Source organism: Gambusia affinis, linkage group LG01, assembly GCF_019740435.1.
Source record: "Gambusia affinis linkage group LG01, SWU_Gaff_1.0, whole genome shotgun sequence".
Taxonomy (NCBI): Eukaryota; Metazoa; Chordata; class Actinopteri; order Cyprinodontiformes; family Poeciliidae; genus Gambusia; species Gambusia affinis.
In genome coordinates this window covers 6,193,218-6,216,143 of record NC_057868.1, presented here as the reverse complement: position 1 = coordinate 6,216,143, position 22,926 = coordinate 6,193,218, and the positions used below count along the sequence as shown (strand labels likewise).

The 22,926-nt window shown below is 39.2% G+C and overlaps 2 protein-coding genes across 5 annotated transcripts in view; one reads left to right on the top strand and one right to left on the bottom strand.

Moving 5' to 3' along the window:
• The window catches only part of arhgef25a (Rho guanine nucleotide exchange factor (GEF) 25a), a 58,195-nt gene extending 48,204 nt beyond the window's left edge, over positions 1 to 9,991 (bottom strand). For 2 of the 4 annotated variants that reach the window (XM_044112432.1, XM_044112448.1), the window contains exons 1-2: positions 9,598 to 9,991; positions 7,912 to 8,050 (exon numbers count right to left, since the gene is read on the bottom strand). In XM_044112432.1, the coding sequence (XP_043968367.1) occupies positions 7,912 to 8,050; positions 9,598 to 9,693 (235 nt within the window). In that variant the 5' untranslated portion in view covers positions 9,694 to 9,991. The remainder of the gene's footprint in view (positions 1 to 7,911; positions 8,051 to 9,597) is intronic. The other 2 variants (XM_044112440.1, XM_044112456.1) reach the window with 1 other exon arrangement.
• A 5,401-nt stretch (positions 9,992 to 15,392) lies between these two features.
• On the top strand, positions 15,393 to 22,118 carry ankrd33aa (ankyrin repeat domain 33Aa). Its single transcript, XM_044112420.1, has 5 exons — positions 15,393 to 15,822; positions 17,657 to 17,974; positions 18,062 to 18,191; positions 18,287 to 18,427; positions 19,771 to 22,118. The coding sequence occupies exons 2-5, from the start codon at positions 17,717 to 17,719 to the stop codon at positions 20,592 to 20,594; spliced, it is 1,353 nt and encodes a 450-aa protein (XP_043968355.1). The 5' UTR covers positions 15,393 to 15,822; positions 17,657 to 17,716; the 3' UTR covers positions 20,595 to 22,118.
• The last annotated feature ends 808 nt before the right edge of the window (positions 22,119 to 22,926 follow it).

The following is a 22,926-nucleotide window of genomic DNA, read 5'->3' as shown; positions in this document are numbered from 1 at the left end:
CACCAGCTAATTCCTGGAATGGTATAGAGACAGGTGAGGATCAGCAGCAATCCAACCACCACACACACTCCAAAGCACACCATCAAGTGCCTCCATGTCGTCACGGCGACAGGGTGGGGGCAGACTGCTGTCACGTTGTCTCTGTCATCTATAGGTGACAAAGCAAACAGAGAGGCCTCACCCATCTGCCTTGCAAGCGGGACACACACACACATCCATTACACAGTTCGCTGACTTGCACAACAGTCTCACTGTGTCTTCATTTACAAGCACAGAGAGGCCAAAGCAGCTATAACACACACTCCAAAAAAAAAGAAAGAAAGTTCTGCAGAGGAGAAGCCCCACAGTGAAAAATAAGTCATCTATTCTCAGACTCAGTTAGCAGGCTGGTTTCTCACACTCTGCACTTTCCCTCTTCTCAGACACAAAAGACTCACTCTCTCTACTAATAAGCCTTTAAAATACCCCCATGCTTAGAGATTAATTAAATTACTTTATGCCTTTTCATCCCAGAGAGTGCTCGTGATACAGATCAGATTTTAACTCCAAAACAGTCGAGTTTACAATTAAATTAAGAATTTTCTGACTTCTGTTTTAATGAATGGCTGCCTTTTCCTCAGAAGTCAAAAAGAAAAGGTCATGATTATCTAAAGCAACTTTCAATTAGGCTAAAAGGATAAACTATCAACACATCTACATAGGAAATTATTTTATAAACTTAGAATTGATCACAGCTGCAGCCAGTAATTTTTATTTTTTAAACGTTTTGGGATTTTTTACAGATTTGTTTCATATCTGTGACATGAAACAGATAATCTGTGAAATAATCTGCTCTTACCGTCATCTGCAGAAATATTCCACTCAGTCAGAAAAAATTATTTAGTGCCACAACAAGAGTATCAGCGCTGTCAATAATGCTTAAGTACATGCTGCTCTCACGTTCCCTTGCTCTCTGCCGTTAATTCTCAAACTAGTAAGCATAGCCACCCATGACGGTAGATAAATAGTTTTTCTGTAGCAGTAAGTTAGCATTAGCACAGCTGTACCAAACCGGCAACCTCGAGCAGCACACACACGAGCTTGATTGGCAGAGCTATGACCTTCCTCCTGGCTTTTATTGGTTGTTTCTGGTTTGCTGGATTTCCACAGATGATAGTAGAAAAAGGAAGGAGGCAAAGGAGCTCAATTTTTTATTTTTATTTTACAAAATATCTCTCTCTCTCTTGTAGTACTGCTATGACATTGTGGCAGTTTTAAAAATATTTTTAAAAATATATTTTTTAAAAAGTAACATACTGCAGCATTAGTTGACTTATTAGATTAGGTTGGGTCATGTGTTCCATAACCCTCTAGTGGTGACAACTACACGAACATTTTTTCTTGTATTTTACACATAATTTTATTATCATTAGTTGGATACTATATGATATCTGCCAACTATTATTGGTACATTAACCGCAGCAGTTTAAACAACAGCTGTTCTTTTTCTAGCTTCCTGCTTCTTATATGGTGGCTATTTTCACATGATGCTGTTCCCCTTTGAATCTAATGAATATTTTTAATTTACTTAAAAACATAAGCAATTTGGACTATTACAGACCTACAATGAATCTTTATTACCAAATTAAAAATTGTTGCTAATTAACTTTGTAAGACTGGGTTAAACATCATTGAGTCACAGAAACAGCACTGGCTATAATTACCAATCATCTCTTCCTAGTCCTCCACAATGGACTTGCATCTATATTTGTCTTGTCAGAGCTTTGCTTGATACCGTCTGTGCAAAATGACATTAAAATATTCAATTACAGAGGATTTAAAGTGGTATTTTGATGAAAGGAAAAAAAACATCAGACTGATTTAAGCTTCAGATGTCTCACAGAGTCCAATTTGTTTTGTAATCCCTGAATCTTCCTTCAACAGAATGCTAAATGTTCAGTTCATGTTGATTCTATAAATGATTTGAGAAATACAAGAGATCTACTGCCAACATGTTAATTTTTGCTTTTTGGGCTTGAAGACAAAACAACAATATAAGTCTTTTGTGGTTGACGGGTAACCAGTTTGAAGGAATTGTAAACCAAAGTCATTGCCATCTACTGGCACACCCAGGGTATTTCAGCTTTTTTGTTAGAATTTCTCCTTGCAAGGATTTAAAAAAAACAACACAAAAAACCAGATTATACTCCAAGCACAGGCCAGCAACCTAAAGAGCTGGATCATTTTACTAATGTTCTTTAAATGGAGGGATTTGTTGTTGGACCTGCGCACCAAAGACAGAAACAGCAAGGTATTTTTAAAAATAACATGTCCTTTTTGTCATTTAGAAATGAAATCTCTATCAACTCCTTCCATTTAAGTCATTACAAATAAATAAATAAAAAGACAAGACAACAAATGGCCACACCCGTGATGGAAATCTGTGTTCTGCATCAAACATTTTGTTACTCTGATCGCTGTTTCTGTGCTGACATTTAGCACCAATCCAGTATCTCTTCTGCCATGTGGAGCGGAGTCTTTTAATAAATAAACACTAAAATTAGCCCATGCAGACATGACAGTGTTCTGAGAAATATGGAAAAAATGTTCCTCCTCTAGCTTTCAGGGAGGAGCGGGGGATGTGAGGTGATACTTGCATTAGCACACATTCATCTTGCTTCTTTTTATCTCTCCTTTGCTCCTTCTTCTTTCTGCATCCAACCCAGAAACACTCTCTCAAATGCATTTAATGCGATTCACATGAAGGCATGTACAGATGCAGACAACTGGAGAAAAGCTTTAAATATGTATTTGGTGTGGACTTCTCTTTAACATTTATCTGTGCGTTTGAAATATAATCCATTCAATAAGTTTCGATAATTTTCTACCTAAACGCCAAGCTGCTGAGGATGGATTTATAGGGTGTGCTCTGATATGAAGTGATTAATGATTTTAGTCCACTCCTGCAACCAAATATGTTTTCCTAATCTTTATTTGATGTGACACCCTCGGAATGCATTTGAAAAGTTATGCTTAACCTGCAATTATAAAGTTCAGACTTCAAGGTTTGGATGTCAAGGTACCGATTCTCACTTCAGCAGAGTTTGCAGTTACTTATTTAGTGTGTTCACCAACCCCCTATTGACATTAGCCTCTCCTCACCCCATCAACCAGCTGAAACCCAGCCAAAGTATACTCACTTACACTTCACTCTCCAAGCTTCTTCTCCTTTGCTTTTCCTCTTTAGTTCTTTTCCCTCCCTTTTCCTTTCGCCCTCCCCCCCATTTCTAAACTGAGCTCCAATTAAGGCAAACTGGCATTCTGAACAAGCTGTTTTTAGGAGGATTTTTCTCTCTCTCTCTCTCTTTCTCTACCTCTCTCTCTTTCTCTTTCTCTCTCAATGTTTTTTGGCTCTGGTTCCACTATAGAACAGAAGAAGTTAGGGTAAATATCCTGTTCTTATTTGCACTGTGCTGCAGGAAGATTTGAGGATATATATTTTTTTTAATCCATTAGGCCACAGTCACAGTGCAAGCATAAACCACAGAGACAGGCAGGTGTGTCGATAGTGTGCTTTATGTGTGTGCAGGCAAGTGTGAGAGCATCTCATCATTAGTGCTTCTCTGACAGTGTGAGCTCTGCAGCCACCGTGTAGACTTGTGTCTTATAAAGTAAACAGCTCTCATATGACACTGCTGCACTAAAGCATACACACTGAGAGCTGCTCTTGCAGAAATATGCTCTCTTTAAAAAAAAAAAGAAAAAAAAAGTATGGAAATGACTTGAGCTGTAGTTATAAAAATACTCTTCCTGAAACCCCCTACTTCACCTCTACACAAATTTCTTCAAATATTCATATAGATGTTGCTCTAGCAGCAGAATGAGAGTGTGGGTCTGCTGCTGGCTCTGTCCAGAGCTTTGGTTTAATGTTACTATAAAACTTAATTAAACACACTGAAAAGCCCAGGACTGAAGCATTTGTTCTATATTATAGAAATGCCATGTAGTAAAATGAGCCTGATTCATTTTTCAAATTTTAGTATAAGTACAAAGTTAATATTTGTGCAATTACAATTCACATGAATGTCACAATCATATATTTTAGAGTAAACATTTTTTTCAGGGTGTAATGATTATACACCAAACAGCTCAAATGAAGTTTCAATATATTTTGGCATCTCTGCTATCCCCACCGTGTCAGATTAATACACACAACCTCAAATATACTCAAATACTTAAAAGGCTCACGTGTGAGCATGCAATCATCTTGTGCCTCTTTCTCAGCTTATTTTGGGAGAGGAAAAATGTTTCTCTATAAATAAAAACCCAGCAATAATTAACTGTGGAAACTGTACTGTTTGATAACTACGATCAATTGGAATGTGCAGTTTACAAAAATATTTTTTCACATTTTTTATAAAGTGCCTCAAGATGACATTGGTTGTGAATTTGAGTTATATAAATAAACTGAACTGAAAAGTACAGTGACCTGTAATGTTTCTGTGTGTTCAAACTAACTCAGTTAACTCAACCCAGTCCCCCTAAATAAAATATTTTTTATTTAGTTGTGCCTTATTTTATAGAAATCAATTTTCCACCTTGACATTTAAGAGTCTTTTTTTTTTGTGATCTTCTGTGTCAAAAAGCCACATTTTATTGATCGTGACTTAATTTGTAAAAGCAATTAAAAGGGTAGAACATGCAAAGGGGTGAATATTTTTGTAGGCACTGCATTTTTCTGGGGAAATGGGCTCAGTTAACTGAGTTAGTTTGAGTTATTCAGTAATTCACAGAAACCTTACAGGTCATTTTATTACTCAGTTCCATTCAGTTCATCCTGATTGATTTATAAAAGCAAAAAAAGGGAAAAACATCCAGGGGGTTGAATACTTTTGGTAGACACAATAGAGCACACCGAACCACTGTGTCATACAAATAAAAACAAAGCTAACACAAGCATTTGCTGTTGAATAACTTATTTATTTGAAGCAGAAATAAAAAGTATGTTTTTTTTTTTTTTTTTTGGTGAGCTTCGAGTAACTGTAACTGTTCGTACTTTGTTGTTGTGGTCCACTTCCATTCTTCACGTAGAGTAATTTTTAGCCACAGCAGGAGGCGGCTTGTTCTGAAAACACAGCAATCCGCCTGTACTACTCTCTGTTCTGAAGAACAAAAACATACTTTCAATGATCTGCTGCCCAGCAGCTAAAAGGCATTGGATTTCCTACTGGAGTAAAAAAAAAAAAAAGAGAGAGAGAGAAAAGAAAATATGAAGCAAAATTGATAAAGACTGGGTAAAGTGTTGCGTAAAAGCAGTTAAAGCTAAGCTTTTTTATTAATATTATTTGTAATCTATGTAAAAGAATAAAAAAAATATCATTAGATCCACTAATCACAGAAACAGCTCTAAAAAAATCTATAGTTGCCTGTGAAACAATACATTTAGAAACCTAATCAATATTACCAGTTTAAATGGATTTAAATGTATGTAATTAGAGGATAATGGCCACAAGGAGCTACTTAAAAACAACCTGATTAATGTCAAAGAAGCAGGTAATTCAATAGAGATAATTAGCGTATTTTGTCCAACTAATTGTTAATATCAATCAGCTTAATTAAAACAGGAAAAACAGCACTTACATTTGTCATGTTAAGAATTGATTGGAATCAGATTGTCCTGTTATAAGCCATAACTTAAAGCATTCATTTTATATACAGTACACCAGTCACTCCTATCAATATTGTCTCATATTAATTAATCAATTTAATGCTTAATCAAATGCAAAAAATCTTTTAGAATTAGATTACGTACCAAGATTTATGAAGATTTCAAACTTTTTTTCTTGCTTCTCTGCAAGGCAGGACAGCACTGCACACACATAGCCGAGTAGGTCACCTGAGTGAGGCGAATGCTATCTAATCTCAGGCTCTGGTAACCTGATGTGATGCAGCTTCAGGTTGATCTTTGTCCTTTTAAGGTCACACACAGACAGGCAGTGTATTCCCAGAGTCCTCTGTATCTCCTTCTCTCCCTGGAGGACACACGCTCCCAGTCTCCCTCAAAACCTGATATGGACAAAGCCCGGGACTGCCTCCACGGCTCACATCGTCACTACTTACACTCGCACTCTTTGGAGTAGAAAACTAAACGGTTACATTTGAAACTGGGATGAAGCTAACTTCAAAAGGGCAAGTTTGTCTGTTATTTCCAAGCATATTGAGAGCAGTAGGTGTCTCCCATCTCTCACATCTAGTAATAAGAGAGTTTTGCTGCTGTTCTGTTCTTGACAGTAATGTCCCGGTAATAAAAAGGAAGATAGAAAAAAAAAGACATGACCAGAGGACAGCGAGTAAAACATATATATGACATCTGCTGAATGAATAAAAGAGGTAGCTATTAGCATTGTCTTGCTGCTTAGTTAAAAGAAAAGATGCATGTGAATGTGGAAGAAGCAGGACTAGATGAGAGAAAGTGTGATGGAGTGATCTGAAAGGCAGAGGAAAGCAAAGCAAAGCAGAACAGGATTGGGAATGTGTCAAAACAAGGAAGATTATCAGAGTTGGCAGATTTGACGCTGTCTTGTGTTTCCAAGGAGGCAACATGCAGGTTGTCTTATTTCAAAGGTCTTCCATCTCCTCATTTGTTATGTAAACCCCTAAAACGTCTTCACATTTTCTAATACGGTAGCATATAACTATGAAGTGCAAGGTGATGGATACAAAGTTTTCAAAACTTTTTAAAATATTAAAATATTAAAGACTCTAAATATGTCTTAAATCCAGTACTCAGACAAATAGAAATTGTCTAGATGTTGAACATGTTTCACCGACTTTCCATTTGGCTTCCCAGAGGAAAACTGGCAATCAGAAAGCCCAATGCTAAATAAAATAAACAATTTCCATTAACCTTATCATCCCCTTCTCCAGCCCTCAGTGAAACCTATAACAACTTTTTTTTTATTCTTCTTTAGGACTGGAAACTGTGACCAAAAGCAATATTTTGACTGCATTAATAACCGAGTGAGACTATTACAGATAAGCATCGCTAACAGTTTCCTCTGGCCTCACTCACATCCTTTTGTGCACCTTATACTGTTCTGCACAATAGCTAGTGGACCACTCACGTCACCCATGCATATATACACACAGACACACACACACACACACACACACACACACGCAATCTAACCCAAACCCAGATCCAGCTACAAAGCTCCTTTTGTTCCATTTCACTCCAGGAAAAATCACAACACATGCAAGCCCGCTGCAGCAAAACGAAAAGAAGTTGCACCACCACTGATGGTGCAGAAAGGGGAAGGGAGGCAGCTAAGTGTGTTTTCTTGCCCCATCTGGAAAGAATTGCTTGTGTATGTGTGTACACACACGAGAACTCTCTCTCCCTCTATCGCTCGCACATACTTATGGATTGTAAATTATACCTAAGCAATTTACTGCCATCAGCACTACTAGATCAAGAGGGCGGAGCTTAATAAAATTGAACTAACTCTCAGGTGTCTCTAATCTGATACTTTCCCCTGAAGTTATTATCATCTAATGACCTCCATCAGATATGGCAGATGGCATTTGGTTCTGTTTCGACTCTCACATATGGTCAGCATGCAGAAAGTCTGGCTGCTGCGTCACGTTGCACAACCACACTGGTAGATCCAATGCATGTTTATCACCCTGACTCCCGCTGGAAACACATCCATCAGTGTTGCATGTGTAAATCATTGTCACTGCCACCGTTTTTTTTTTGGGGGGGGGACGTTGCTGCAGAGAAATCTGAGATGTTTCCAACAATAAATCAAAGCTGAATCTCAAAGTTTGCGTTCCGGGACATGGCTTAGCTCTGACTGGTTTGGCGATGGGTGATGTTTAAACAGCACTGAAGGTTTATGGTGACAAAAGTGCAACTACTTCAGGTCTTACCTGTTCGTTCACTCCCGTTTGGGTTCTGTGTGGCCGTGGCCTGTTGCTCCCACCCCGGCGCATCCTGGTCCCACTGGCCCTGCACTGGTCCCTTTTCCTCCTCGCTTGATGGGAGGTCCGCCTCGCCTCTCTCAGAGACCTGCACACAGAGATGCCATTGTCAGCATGGGAGCTCTGCTCTCAAGGAGGAAGCAATTGTAAGATTGCACCGGGCGCTTATGGCCACATAACCGCAGAACAATATACCAGTGGCTGATTTTTTTCTTCTTTTTTTTTCCACAATTCCCTGCATCTTTTTCATCCAGTTCTCCATTACACACAGAGCAGGAATGCAATGGAAATGAGGCCCTGCTTTTGCCACAGAGAAAGCAGTTCCACTCTGTATTTAAAGCCCAGCAGCACCAAAGTGGAGCTTAGCGAAGGAGAGCTGAGTTATCTCCGTTTTGCAGACAGGCAAACAGATCAGATTCCCTCTCGTGGTTTTTAGGACTGTCTGTCAGGAGGGGGAGAAATGATTTATGATGATAAACATTTTTCAAAGAGACCTTCAAAGAGAAATGCACTGGATGTTCTGGTGCACTGTGACCTCTGAATGTCTGATTTCTGCTGCCAGATGTGGTTAAATGTACAGACTTTACTTTCAGACAGGGAGCCTCTCCTTCTTAAAATATAATCTGCATGAAGAAGACAAGAGGTTTATATGGATCCTATCTGTCACTTAAATATAAATTTGAACTAACAAAAATCACTTGTTGGGTTCACCATGGCTCAATCTTAATGCCACTTTTATTCAATATCTTGGTCCACTCGCCCCCAAGAAAACTCAAATTACCAAAATTACAACGTCTCTCACCATAATACCACGCTATTGACAACTTTATATTCCTGTTTCACTTTAATATAGTCTCTTGCAGGCATTGACTAAGTTCATACATCAGTTTTAATAAGAATTAAACATTATTATTTTTGTGTTATCGACGGTTTTACATGAAGATAAATTATTTCATCAATATTTTTCATCCATCTTAAGACGTCCAAATGAGGTTTTCTTTTATTATAATGCTTACATTTTTCCTTTTTTTAACGTATTTTCAATTTTTAATGTCACTTTCTTTTCTTGTAGTTCTTTGTTTTCTCATAAAACATCTTAAATTACCTTGTGTATTAACAGTGCTACGCACATAACCCTTTGGCAAGGATCCATATTCATGACTGACATCACAAATATTATAGAGAAACTAACAAGTTCCTATCTCTTATTTGAGTCTTGTGTGAAGGTGAAGATCCAAGAAAGTAAAGTTGAAACAGAAAAGCTATGTGAGAGCTTGAGAGGGAAACTAACGCAGCATGACTTTGTTTATGGTCACGTGTTTTGTTCGTCTCCACTCCGCTTCCTCTTACACAGAAACATTCAAAATTCCTCCCAAGCACTGAACAGGGACAAGGCATCTCCCTACTTGTCTTCCTTGACCATTTTAGGTGGAAAACCAACTTACGGAAAATAAATCAAAATAACCTCGAGATGAAATGGAGTGAGCCAAATACAAGATGCAATCCTGTGCTCTCCAAGCCCAGAAAAGCACCTCCATATGTGTGGGCTTCCTTTGTGAATTTGTGCTAACTACGCTTTCACATAAACACAAATCATAAACACACACAGTGATCCACAACAGAGTTGTAACTCACCCACTGCTGTTTGGGCATTGCCACAGAAGTCAGCACATCAGCCATGGCTCCTAACATCTGGTCGGTGCGTCCCTGATTCTTCTGCAGAGACTTCATCTTTTCCTCAGCTGCCCTAACAACCTTCACTCCTCTCAGGCTGTGCCACAGTGTGGAGCTGAGCCCACCTCGTTCTACACTGGAGCCCAACGCAAAAGAACAGCTTATCCAGGAAGAGGAGGGGTGCTTACGTTTGTCCGGACCTGGGAGTGCGCACTTCCACAGAAGCCTTCAGAAATTGTCCCTTTCTCATTCCAGAGAGGTGAGTCTGTTTCTGCCTGAGTCCAGTGAGCGTCTGCCTCGTCCTGTCAGTGGAAGCTTTTTCCGGTGAGACCAGTAGGTTTCGAAGGGCCTCCCTGTGAGAATGCAGAGTCCTCTTTGTCAGCTCTCTTCAAGAGGACACTTTTCATTATTGAGTAATTATGTCTGGGAAGCTACCTCTTATTTTGTCTTCACTGAAGTCGGAAAATGAGAATGGTGACTTTTCACATCTCCCTCCCTGAAATCCTTCTTACTTATCCTCCATTGGTCAATGAAGGTCACCTCCCTCCCAAAAACCTCACCTCCTGCCATCGTTCTCCCTCTCCTATCATTCCCCTTCCCTCTTGTCTTTAGTACCTGAACTCTGCCCTCTCTCAAAGTAAATCAATCTTTTTTTTATCTCTGTGTTCTGGGCTTCATTTTAACTGTGTCACAATGAGATGGACTGTCAACAAACGTGCGCAGCAACACGTTGACTGTGTGAACTCTTCAGCGGTAAGGGCAACCCCAACTAAGGCCTGAGGGAATGGCACTGAACTGAATGTAATCAACTAAAGCTGTATTTTACTCAGCTTTGTTTATATCAAAACAACTCATAATTCTAGCATGATTCAAAACTGACGAAGACGGCAGCAGTTCTTGCCACGGAATTAAAAAGTTATGATTTCTGTCGAGGAATAAATTATTTGCCACATTTAAATGGCAAAAATCACACACATAACACACTAGTGCATGTGATCAGAGCTTTCTTACTCAGCATTTTGAAGGCGGTTTGGCCTGTTTAAGCCTCAGACGTTGGAGAACTAAAGCTGTCCCGAGACTAAAGGACACCCTGGGTCAGCAGACGCATTTCCCAAATATCGTCAAAGGCCACTGGAGGCATGTGTACCAATTTGAAGGGCTGGGCTGAATTTAAAGTTTCAATAAATATGTGTACCGTCTGTAAGAGGTGAGCAGTGAAATATTCAACAAGAGGATATGTTAAGTAACGTTACAGGCAAACTCTAACGCTCTGTTCATATTGAGCTTCAGAGCCACAGCAATGTGAGTTGTATGGATTTGGGGATTTCAAAAATAAGCGCCTTTTTGTCTCATTGTACTCTTAGATGTGTATTAATGTTACCAGATCATTGCTAACAAAGAAGACTTTATTTTAGCTTTGAAAAGAAAAAAATATATAATTTTTATTTTTTTGAATAGTTACTAATAAAACTTATGCTTTTTTGTATTAGCTGGATTTTTTGGTGACTAAACTGTTGCAGACGCACCACCATTCCCTGCAAAAGGGTTCCCATGTTTCCCATATTTTTTATCAATTGTCATTTATATATTGTATTTCCTTTTATCAAATGGCTGGTAAAACTGAACTCCCGAGATTTGTCTCTGTACTTTAGTCACAGGTTTGTAATCAATAAAAAGTAATAAAATGTGTTGTTTTTTTGTTTTTTTTAATGAAATCAAATTAAATTGTCTGAAGTGAAATATCCTACATTGATAATAGGGTGAAGAATTGGAGAAGCACAATGTGCACACATTTATGCAACATCAGCAATAGTTTTACATTAAAAGATAAAGATAATTACACAGTACTCGTGAAATTACTTTCTTCACCAACATGATGCTGAAAACCAAAAGACATTTCTGAGCACTTAGCTTATTTCTGACGTTTCTGTGGGCATGGAGAAGATGCAGAAAATAATCCTGGCAGCCAGCAGACTGTTTCATAATAACATGTTTTAAATTTAGGGGTAAGAAACGAGCAGTTTCAACTTCTTGGAAATATGTGTTTGCAGCAAAATTAGACATTCTCAGTTTCAACCTTTAAAATGTCTTAGATCATTTTCAGCAAGATGCAAACGGAACATTTTTTATGATCAGTGGCACCATTTAGCACATTATTTCACCAGACATCCTGTGCCTATAACAAAGCAATTTCTCTAAAGCACCTTCTAAATGTTTTTTTATCTTGCCAGTGAAAGTCTTCAGTATCATGTGAGTCTGAACAGGACGTCAAGTACTCACCAGATTGGCTGCTGTGTCAATCAAAGGCAATCAGACAGACACACCAACAAACGCACACACCCACAGATAGTATGTCTTTCTATCGTCACAAGGACTTTGCATTAGTCCAGAAAAAACCAGCCACTTGTCATGCGCTTTACTTTTACAGAGGGTCTGTGTATTGTATTGTATTAACTTTGCATTGACTGCCATTCATTTGTCATTCAGTTCAGTAACGTGACCATTACCCTAAGCCATTCCTAAAACATGCCTAACCCCAGAGCAAACCTAAACTTAATTCACACCTTAGTCCTAAACCTAACCCGTAATCCCAAAATATCCTTCCTACTTATGGGACTTGGGCTTTGGACCCCATAAGGAGCCTTCAGTCCTCTCAACAAAGTATGTGTTAGAAAAATGCTCTGTAGATAAAGGATGGATCTTTGAAGCTCATTCCTGGGTTTGTTTTTTTTCCCTCTCTTTCTGCAGTTCTAGAAGCGGACTTTGTCTTATCTCCTTATTTCCCTTTAAATGGTTTCCCCCCCAACTTCCTCCCTTTTTTTCCCCCTTTTTTTTCTGTCAATGTGTCCATCACGTTTCTTTTAAGCTGACAGGCAAGACATGTTAAAAAAAAGGAGACATCTTGTTGAGTTCAGCTAGTAACATGGAATATGCTCTCTACAATATTAAATATTGAAACTTTGATGTTGAATAGTATCTTTGTGCTTGAATTTGAAAGACTAATTTCAGTCTTGACTGGTTTAGCTCAATCAGTAATTTGAAATCTGCACTTCCTGCAGTAAATACTGAGACATTTATTTTGAGGAGTATATTTAGAGCAAAATAAAGTTTTTTTATTAATATAGCTAGTAATATGGAATCTCCTTTTGCAGTGTTATCTTCTTGGTATATTATCAAACTGGCTACAAACTTTCCCGTCAGCCTTGTCAAAGCACAAGCCACCAACATCAATTTCTCCATTTTAAACCCTCCCACACATCAGCCCAGAAAATCCTTGCCCTACATGAGCGACTTCAGCTCTGCTTCCTTCCTGCTTCCTTTCATTCACCTGATTCCTTTTGGATGGTTTCAGAAAACACAGCATGAAGAGGATCTGTCGCCAGTCACATAGATGGAAATGATATAGCCCCCAGAGTCTGAGCAATTCACTGCTAAGACCGGCCCCGAAGAGACTGCCAACAGTCTAATATTAGCTGAGCACATGTCTGTCCATACAATCAGTCACTAAGCTCGCTAAACTTAGTTCACTTTTTCCCAAGTCTCTTTTAAAGTTCTTTTGCTCCGCATCTGACTTCAGCTGGGTACCGGGGTGTCTGGGGAGAAGAAAAGCTGCCTCTTGAAGTGTTGAGTGAAAGTCCCTGAGAAGAATTTAAAGAATAAAGAAAACAAAGCTCAATACCCTAAAAAGGAAATCTGATGACTTTCATTAGGTGTGTCCCAGAATAAAATGCCGTCTAACAGATACAAATGTTCTGTGATTATTTTCTTGGCTAAAAAAAAAATTACACAGCTAAAGCTTTTGTTCTCTGGGATCAACTGTGGCAGAATGAGCAATGCTGCCCTCATCTGGTTGGTCAGCTTGCCTTTTCTGGCATGTCTAAAAGGTTCTCCATGGAGAAAAACATCCTAAACCCCCACCCTGCTGTGCCAAACAGTCTCCCCTGATATTTCCTGTCAATTTTATTTCTGTTTTGGTCCCTCGCACTTTAATCTTTGCCCCCCTAAATGTCCCCGCTTTTCACTCTTCCTGAGTTTCATATCAGCAAGGACCCAGCTTAGGCTCTTGTGTCTAAACATAGATCATCACCTTTTGAGTAATGGATCAGGTTGGTGTGATGTTGTGGAGGCAATCCCTCAGTTTGCAGCCAATAGGGTAGCGATCTGGGTAAAAAAATAAAAATATTTAAAAAATTGCATGCAGCTTTCCAAGCTTAGAGAACTTAGTCTGTGTCACCACTAGATGGCTGTGATCAAAAATACTCATAAAGACTCAAACAACTACTATATGAGGTGTTATTTTTTTATCTAGATACACTGCAAAGATGAATTTACATTTCTGAGATTGTATGTTCATTAAAAGTGATACCGAACAGTTAAAATTCAGCAAACAAACAAGGCATCTGAAATATTTTGACATGTCAACATATGTCAATGGATGCTTGTCCAATAAGTATCCATTTCCTGTTGCACCACATACTAAAGATCTGCATTAGCATTTAGATCTGATGACTGTGCAGGCCATTGAAGTGCATTGAACCCAAGAAACTTGTTTGGGATGATCTGAGATTTGCTCTATTATGCTGGAAATATACATGAGAAAATGGATACTTTGTGGTCACTGCTACATGGTCAGGGTAGCAGTGAGGTAAGACACACTAAGACTCCAACCCCACCATTATGAATCGTCAAAACATGGCAGGATGGAGACATGTATTGATTTTTCATGTATTGAGCTTTCATTTTTGCACCAAGTTCTGACTCCATCTGAAATTCGTCAAACCAGGTAATCCATCCATCCGTTGTCTGTACCGCTTTATCCTTGTAGGGCTGCCAAGGAGTGACATTTACGCTTATCTCCAGCAGTCACTGGGCGACTCAAACCAGGTGATGTATTTCAAAATTGTTGCTGCCAAATATTTAGAGACCCACTTTCAAATGTAGCTTGTTTCTTTTTTTAATCCACCAAGCGTTGCAGCCATTGTCGTCTTTTAATGCTGCAGCTCATCTACTTCGAGGTTAAATACAATGTTCTAGCTATGAGCTGATGTTGGTTTTCGATCATCTTTCGACCTTTCTCTTTCTCCCTAACAAGCAATTGAAAAGGTGCTCTTAATAAATTGGCCCGTGAGCGTAGATTGTAAAACCTGGGCTCACGCACAAGCATTGCATTCTCTTGTTTGATCAGGAGGGGGCAGTCACATTCCCTCAAACAGAGACAAGGCATTGGATAACACAGACTATGATAACATACACAAGCAGTCTAGTTTGGCCTTGTTCCCTTTCAATATAAGGGTTAATCTTTCTACATGACCTTTGGGACAAAGAGTCATTGACGCTATGAATAAACTTATTAGCACAACATTTCTCTCTGCATTGCTTCAGTCCACATAACACTAATCCTTTTAAAAGCACAAAAGGAAAGATTTAGTTTAAAATGTATAAATGTCACAGAAAGCTCTGAAGGTTTAACTAAAGCTTTTACCTTCATGTAAGGATCTGGACTCTGCAGTGTGTGCACACAGACTGCATCATCCCTGCTATGGGAGCATTTACCACTGCCTGACTAACTTTTGTTGCCCCAGCAAATAAATTTTGCGAGAATTTTTTTTCCTCCTATTTCACTGAATAAACCTGTATTTTTCTGGTTGGCGGGGCTATTCAGCAGTTTTTTGGAGGTTTTTTACAGACCCATAGCCTTAATGATTCAGTCAGAACACTTTTTTTTTTTTTTTTTGAACAAGCAAGGTTTTCTATCACACAACAGACGGGCAGCTCAGAGCTGTGGACTGGCAGAGTCTGTGAGAGAGTCAAGAAGATGACAGAAAGAGCAGAATAACTCAACAAACTGATAGCAGGGGGAGCAAGGTTGGCTTCTGTCTGTTTCTTTCTCTTAATCCGCAAATCTTCTGTAATCAGGATGAGAACGAGAGAGCACGTTGCCTGACTTAGGACAGCGGAGTCTATGTTGGGACCGGGCTGATGAGGCAACCTAAGTGGCCGGCAGGAGAAATGGAGGGAGGGAGGAGGCAGAAGTTGTGTTCTGGTTGAGGAACGTAACCTTAACCAGTCGCTGCTGTGCACAAACAACAAGAGTGGACAGAAGATGGTTTAACACCCGGGAAAAAAAAATAAAAATCTATGACAAAAGAAGAAGAGGAGAACTGATCCATGGCTGGAATCCTTTGGGTGAGATCTTAATTTTTTGTCTTATAAAGTTTTAATTCTTGTTTGGTTCATGCAGTATTTTGCATTTTGAAAGCAACTGAGGAATCTCCTGTTTATTAAGATGCAGAGGCACAAGTTTGATCCGATTGTTTTGCTCAGCAGGACGTTGAGTCAGAGCTAAAGTACAACAATCATTTTCATGAACTTACCCTCATGAAAACTGGACACTGACAAGCTCTATTTAGGCAGAGTCAAGTTTATTGATCAATGAACCATTGACTTATGGGGACTTTACTTGGTTTGTCTTTCTTTCAGAATACTCCAAATTGGAATTGATCACACATAAAAACAAAAGCAAGAATCACAATGTCTTGTTCTGCAGAGCTTTGTGACTCTGTTAAGAGACAATGACACATGCTGTTACTAAACTGGCCTCCCATTGCTTCCAGCTCCATATGGCCTTTTTCATTCCAGTCCCCTCCTCCCACTATGTCTTCATTCACATTGGTTTTACGGGCAAAATGTCCTCAAGTCTACATTGTTCTTTCTATTCATGCTTCAGTTAATGTTTAAGTACAGAAATCAATAATTTTTTTTTTTGTCCTTGCTGTGTAGAAAATAAACAGATATGCATTTCATGCTATGCTCAGTGTAAATCAGAGGCTTACAGATCAGCCGCTGTGACCGGAGGGCTAAGGTGAGGTAAAGCTCCTCATCCTCTTTAGCCATCATATCTTCAGGTCAACAGATCTATTTAACATAGTAGGTGTGAGTCTTACGGTGCGAGATGTCTATTCTTAGTACGGCACATCAACGTCAAACACCAGGCAAGAGGAAATAGAATGATTACTAAATCTCAGCGCCACTTGAGATGTGCTGAAATTGTTTTCCTTCATGTAAGAACTCATATTTTTAACCTTTACTGCTGTCTATCATTTCTTAGCTTTTTATTGGTTATAATTGTTTAGTAGGACAATTATATTTACACTCCAGAACTTCCTTGTCATATCTATAGGTGCATTTCCACTCAAGGAGCCCTTTTTTTTTTTTTATAGAAGTCTATCCTGAAAACTTCTAGGCAAACATGACTTTTAGCATTTCTTAGTAGTTGAATTCCCACAGCATTTTGCTTCAGTTTTACCTGAGTTTATTTGGTTCTGCTGGTCATGCTTTTCTGATCAACCTTAAACTATGTGATTTTTATTTTTTTCCAAAAGCACAATTTTAACCCAGCCACCCATGCTTCCCTCTCATTTCCTCCATTAGCAGGGAATGAGAGGGAAGCACATGAACTCCTACATTTGTCAATATCTAGTCTAAAAGACAGTTAAACAGTTACAACTTAAACAACTGAAACTGTGAAAAGGAGCCAAAGAGAAGGCATATATAGTCCCTCTAAAGGGAAACTAGTTCCCTTTAGAGGGAGCATATTTATTTTTTGCCACTGCTCCAAAAGAAAAACACAGTTTAAGACTTTTGAAACATCTTTGTCTTTTCTCCTGGGTTGGGAATTTGGTACATTAAGCTTTGGCAGCTCCAATTAATCCTCTTTACCTTTCTCCGTGCCATTATCTGAACTCAAGAAAATGAAAAAGGATGTGACCAAAACAAAAACACATACTAAAATAACAAAATAATATCAGGCACTTCCTTTTCGGTGTCAAGCGGTTTGATAAAAATGTCTAACATCAGTGTTGTAATTGTGTATGCCGTAAAACAATTGTGTATTTAGTTTTTGCAAAGAACATTTCCTGTTATGGGGATGAAGTCATACTGTAGTTACCTCGTGTCTTTCTTGTAGCATGTGGTTGTGGTGGGAAAAAAAAAATCCAGCTTATATAGAATTTTCTTTAAGGTGTGGCTCATGTGCAGCGGGCCTGACCCCCAAGTGTAATCCCTGACTGAAGGGGCCAAGATGGCAGCTGCAGCCGATGACCCACACCTGGGTCCTGGCCCATCGAATGACGAAGAGATCCTCCTGGATGACTCTGACTCAGGCAGCATACTCTCTGACGACTCTGTGCTTCCCGACTACGAACAAGATACAATCTATAGGGAGCCACCGAAAACGATATATGAGGCCTGTGCCAGGAACGACCCCATATCCCTCAGCAGCATCCTGGAGAGAGGGGTCACCAAGGAGGAGGTCATGGAGCTAGACATCAATGGCAGGGTGAGCAAGCAAGCGACAAAGAAATTATATATTACTTTTCGCGAACGATAAGATAAATATTTTTGATTTATGTTTTATCTGCACCAGAATGGACTGATGCTGGCTGTGTCCAAGGGGTTTGTGGACATCGTCACCCTCCTGCACAAATGTCCATTCGTAGACATCAACCACCAAGACAATGATGGCAACACTGCTCTCATGATAGCTGCACAGGCCGGTACGTGTGAAAATCCCAGCCACGCAGGATTAACCCGAGGCCTTCAACCCTTTTGAGGATACAAACAAAATCATCCTTTTTGTCTCTCACCTTAGGATTCATCACCATCCTTAACTACATCCTGAACTACTATCCTGGTGTGGAGACAGAGCTCAGAGACCCTCGTGGCTTCACGGCCCTCATCAAGGCAGGCCTGCAGGGGCGAGAGGACTGTGTGACCGCCCTGCTGATGCACGGTAAGTTTAGCAATGCGATACCTGATTCAGACTCTACCGACAAGTGCGGCCTTAACCGTATGAGCCAAGAGCACACAGAAAGTCAAAATTAACTTTAAATGGATTGTCTAAAAACCAAAAAATGATAGTAGGAGTCTTAAAATGCGCACTCTGCGATAAAAGACAGCTAAGATTAAAATGCTGTGTTTCATTGGATACACAGGTCAAACAAGTTTATCTGACCTGGGAACTAATCTGTACCTTCTGCAGGCTGCAGGGATTAGATTAGCCTGACCTGTATGGACACTTTTAGAATAGGACAATAATACATTTCTATTTGCATTCTATTTAAGATAACATTGACTGAAAAGTTTAGAAAGAAAATATTATTCCAGAGAACTTGCTACAGGAAAATTGCACAAACAAATCCAAGACAATTTTAATTCCTGATCATTCACATCAAGAATCAGCTTACTTTAAAAAAATTGTTTTCATGTGTAACATTAAGATAAATTAACTATATGAGAACTATTGAAATCCACTAACCTCAATTAACACAGAACATTGTTCTAGTCTGCAAACAATAACAAAAGTATTCATACCACTTTGACTTTTTCCTATTTTTTTTTTCATATTACAACCTCTTTATTTGTATTTTATGTGACAGGCCAATTCAACAAAACACAGTTGACGGAAGATTATTTAATATTTTTTAACAGAAAATCTCAAAATTGTGGTGTGCCAATTGCTCTGATGCCCATCAGCAAAATTCAGTGCAACAATTTTCTAGAAGTCATGCAAGTGATAAATAGAGTGGCCCTGGAGGAAACCCTTTAAACATAACTCCAGAGCAATACTGGAATGCTTTAGGATCTATATTAACATTCAAAGATTCTCTCAATTCAATACAACTGAACCGTTTGAGAATAAAAAAAGATAACAAGTCAGATGATGGATGGGTAAATCTGGTAGAGAAATTGCATCAGTGATCGAACCAAAGTGCTGCTCTACAAAGTATTGACTCGAGGAATACTGAATACAAATGGACCCTGCGTCTTTTAAAAGGATTTTAAAAAGTAAAACTACTACTTTATCCATTTTGAGATATAAACTGAGAAATTATGACAAAGCTTAAGAGGCTGTGACTCATTTTTCAAGTCCTTGTATACCAACTTCCCCCCATACAGTGAAATTACCTGATTTGCTCCACGTTATGCCACACAGCCATTTGCACGACTAAAACAACCACATGGTGGTGGTGTTATACTGATGAAAGCTGTTTAGTTTCAATACATCCTGTAGACCCATTTTCATGTTGTTGTTTTTACAGCTTTCCGTTGTTTTCCATCCTTTTTGTTGCACAGGTGCAGACATGCATGCTGTGGACCTGGTCCAAGGCAGAGGGCTTAAGGACTGGGTCCTTCGGACAGGACGGTTTGAGACACTGAACAGGATACGGCGCCTGCAGGCTCACCCGGTTGCCGGGCAGTTCTGTGAAAGCTACAAGCCCGAGTGGCCTGAACTGAAACAGCTGGTGGAAAAGACCACTGCCCCAAAATCAACCAATCAGAAGTTGAGACAGCGCTTAAAAGAAAGCCTTTCTTTCAGCTTCCCTCATGACCCCCAAGACAACGGGGTTATGGATCATATGGTTCGGATAACTACGAGCATTCACAGCCCCCTGGTAGTTACCGGATCTCGGCCGCTTTGCCCCACTAGTCCCCCTGAAATCGGCAAGAGACGGTACGCCGTGCCAGAACTGCTTGAAAAGCACAGCAGCAAGGAGCTGGAGGAGAGCACTGTGTCCCACAGCAACGGATCCATCACGTCAGCGTCTCCAACAGCTTTGTCCACCACCTCTGTCTCTCTGACATCCTGCTGCCAGGAGGCAGAGCGCAGGGAGAGCATGCCATCAGGTGGCATGAGAAGTTTCCTCCCCCGCAGCATGGCACACAGGAACAGCATATTCCCCTCGGGTTGCATTCCTAAGATCGAAGTGACAAAGTCTGGGGAGCCCACTCCAAAAAAGGAGAAAAAGAAGAAGAGGCAGATGGGCTACCTGGAGCCGCCTATCTGGAAGTACAAAGAGGCCAAGGAGGAGAAAAAGAGAGAGAAGAAAAGACAAGAACAGGAGAAAGAAGACGAGAAAAAATCTAAGGGGTCCAAAAAATCCTCCAGCAAACGCTGAGTCAGCCAGATAAAATTTCACTGTGATATAGCCATGCACAAAATAAATAAACAGTGAGATAATGGTAACTGATTTCTGTAACATGAGAAAAAGTCGGTGCGAAACAACTTTGGCAGCGAACATCTGACAAATATCATGAATGGATTTGACTTTGGCTCGAACAGAAACTGTGATCCACTGGAAAGTCGTGATATTTCTAAACAATTTTTGACATCTTGGGCACAAAATTATGTTATTCTTAATGATATTTGTATTTAAACATCATTAGTCTTTCTACATCTTAAGCCTGGTGAGTCTTTTGCTTTACACTGTCTGCTTGAGCTGCAGTTTTAAAGATACGTCTTTTTTCTTGGGGATCTTACCAATGTATACTTGGTGAAAAGCTTTATAGTAACTGAATACTAACTAAAGAGCCAATAGCCTGTACTGTCAACGAGACATATATGATGAAGAATTTCACCAGTATCTTCATTAAATTAAAATAAGTTATTATATCCAAAGGACCTAAAAGAGACAAAACAAGGTGCCAACAATAGTCATGTGACTACAGAGGAACAAAAGGAAGATGACGCCCTACTCTGATCACCTTTTAATTTCTATCATGTGGTTGGCTTATGTAAGGAACTTATGTGTGGCAGTTTGGAGAATGTTCTGGTGGGGAACATTTTGTCCTGCCATCCAACCATTCATCCATCCACTTCATAACTGCCACAGACTATGTACAGAAAAGCACAAGATGAGGTGTTGACTTCAAATTGTCTATGGAGGCTTCACCTCACAACATGTACTGTCTACTAATAACATTGTGGTACCACGACACACCTTCAGGGGTCCAAGCCTCAATGAGGTATATTAGGACTAACACATACATTACGGTGGCATTCATATTGTTATTCCTGACTGATGTTTGTTTTCTAATTGCCCACCCAGTTCCCACTTCTCCTGCAACATGTAGCATCTACCAGATGTCTTTATGGCTTTTTCACCTTTCCGACACTCCAAAATGTTTTTGACCCTCATTACGGACATTTACAACTGAAAGTGCTAAATCTGCACGGTTGGATTGTGGAGAATGAAGGACTTATGGTACATTTGCAAGGTGTGAGGTCTGCAACAATGTTTTGTTTTGTTAGACAAAGTCAACAGAACATTCTTTGTGTGCAACTTTGCTTTTTGATAAAAGAAGAACCCGAGGAACCTCTGAGAGGAACTGCCTGTACCAAAAGTTACTCAGGGTTATTAAATTATGAACTTTTCACAATCGGATTTTTTTTGGAAACTAGAAAAAAGTGTTAATATTATATTTTTGTATTCAGTTTGCTAACTAAAGTAACACAATTATTAACGCAAATTAATCCAAAACATATCCAGTTGTAACAGATTATATCTATCTATGACATCAATCTAATTAGGCAATCTCTTCTTTCATAGAAAGTTTGAAGACTACTTTAAAAAGAAATACTTTGAGCACTCAGGATTTTTGTGGCATATTTAAGGTGTGGAATCAATGACGAGTGTTTGTAATGCAAGCTTGAAATAAACTTTCTTGAACTTTTAAACACAGAGTGAGTTCTTTTAAGGCATCATGCTTGATGTGGCATAGTCATATTACACTACATTAAGCTATATTCATCTTCAAAAATCAGTCAACCTCCTAATCTATCAAAAAAAATTAATCTGAAGGATGATCTGTGGTTGTGGTTTTATTATTATGTGGGTTTACACAATCAGGTAAGAATAAGGATATTCCAGTAATTTTCTCATGATTATGATTTATTTAGCTACCAATGATTAATAGAGCAAAAAAACAAACAAATGCAAACAAAACATATGATACAAAAACAAACAAAAAAACACATTTATAGGAAACAAATCTCACTTTGTATATCTGGCCAAACCTGGTTGATGGGTCCCGGGGGGCAGGGAGGGGGAGTTTCCCAGAGCACAGCAATCCACCACTTCCTGGAGAGGAGCTGCCATGAGGGACTGGTCAGCCAATTGGACACTGAGTTTGGCTAACATTAGAGCTAAATCCCCTTAGACTGCCAAAGAAAAGCAGAGTCAACTATTCTTTTCTAAAACTAATTCTTTGGACTCGGAGAGATCTCTTTGACTTCCAAAATGTTAACAAGCTATCAATTTACACATAAAATCATATGATTCAGACTGTTTTCACATACAAGCATTTCAAAAGTAATAATTTCATCAACTAAAAGGCAGATTCAGAGTCAGGTTTTGACACCATCGGAATCAATATTGCTAAAAATATTTTACTTAACAAGGTCATATATGCTTCTCGTATTTTTGTGAAATGCTCAGCTGCCATACTTCC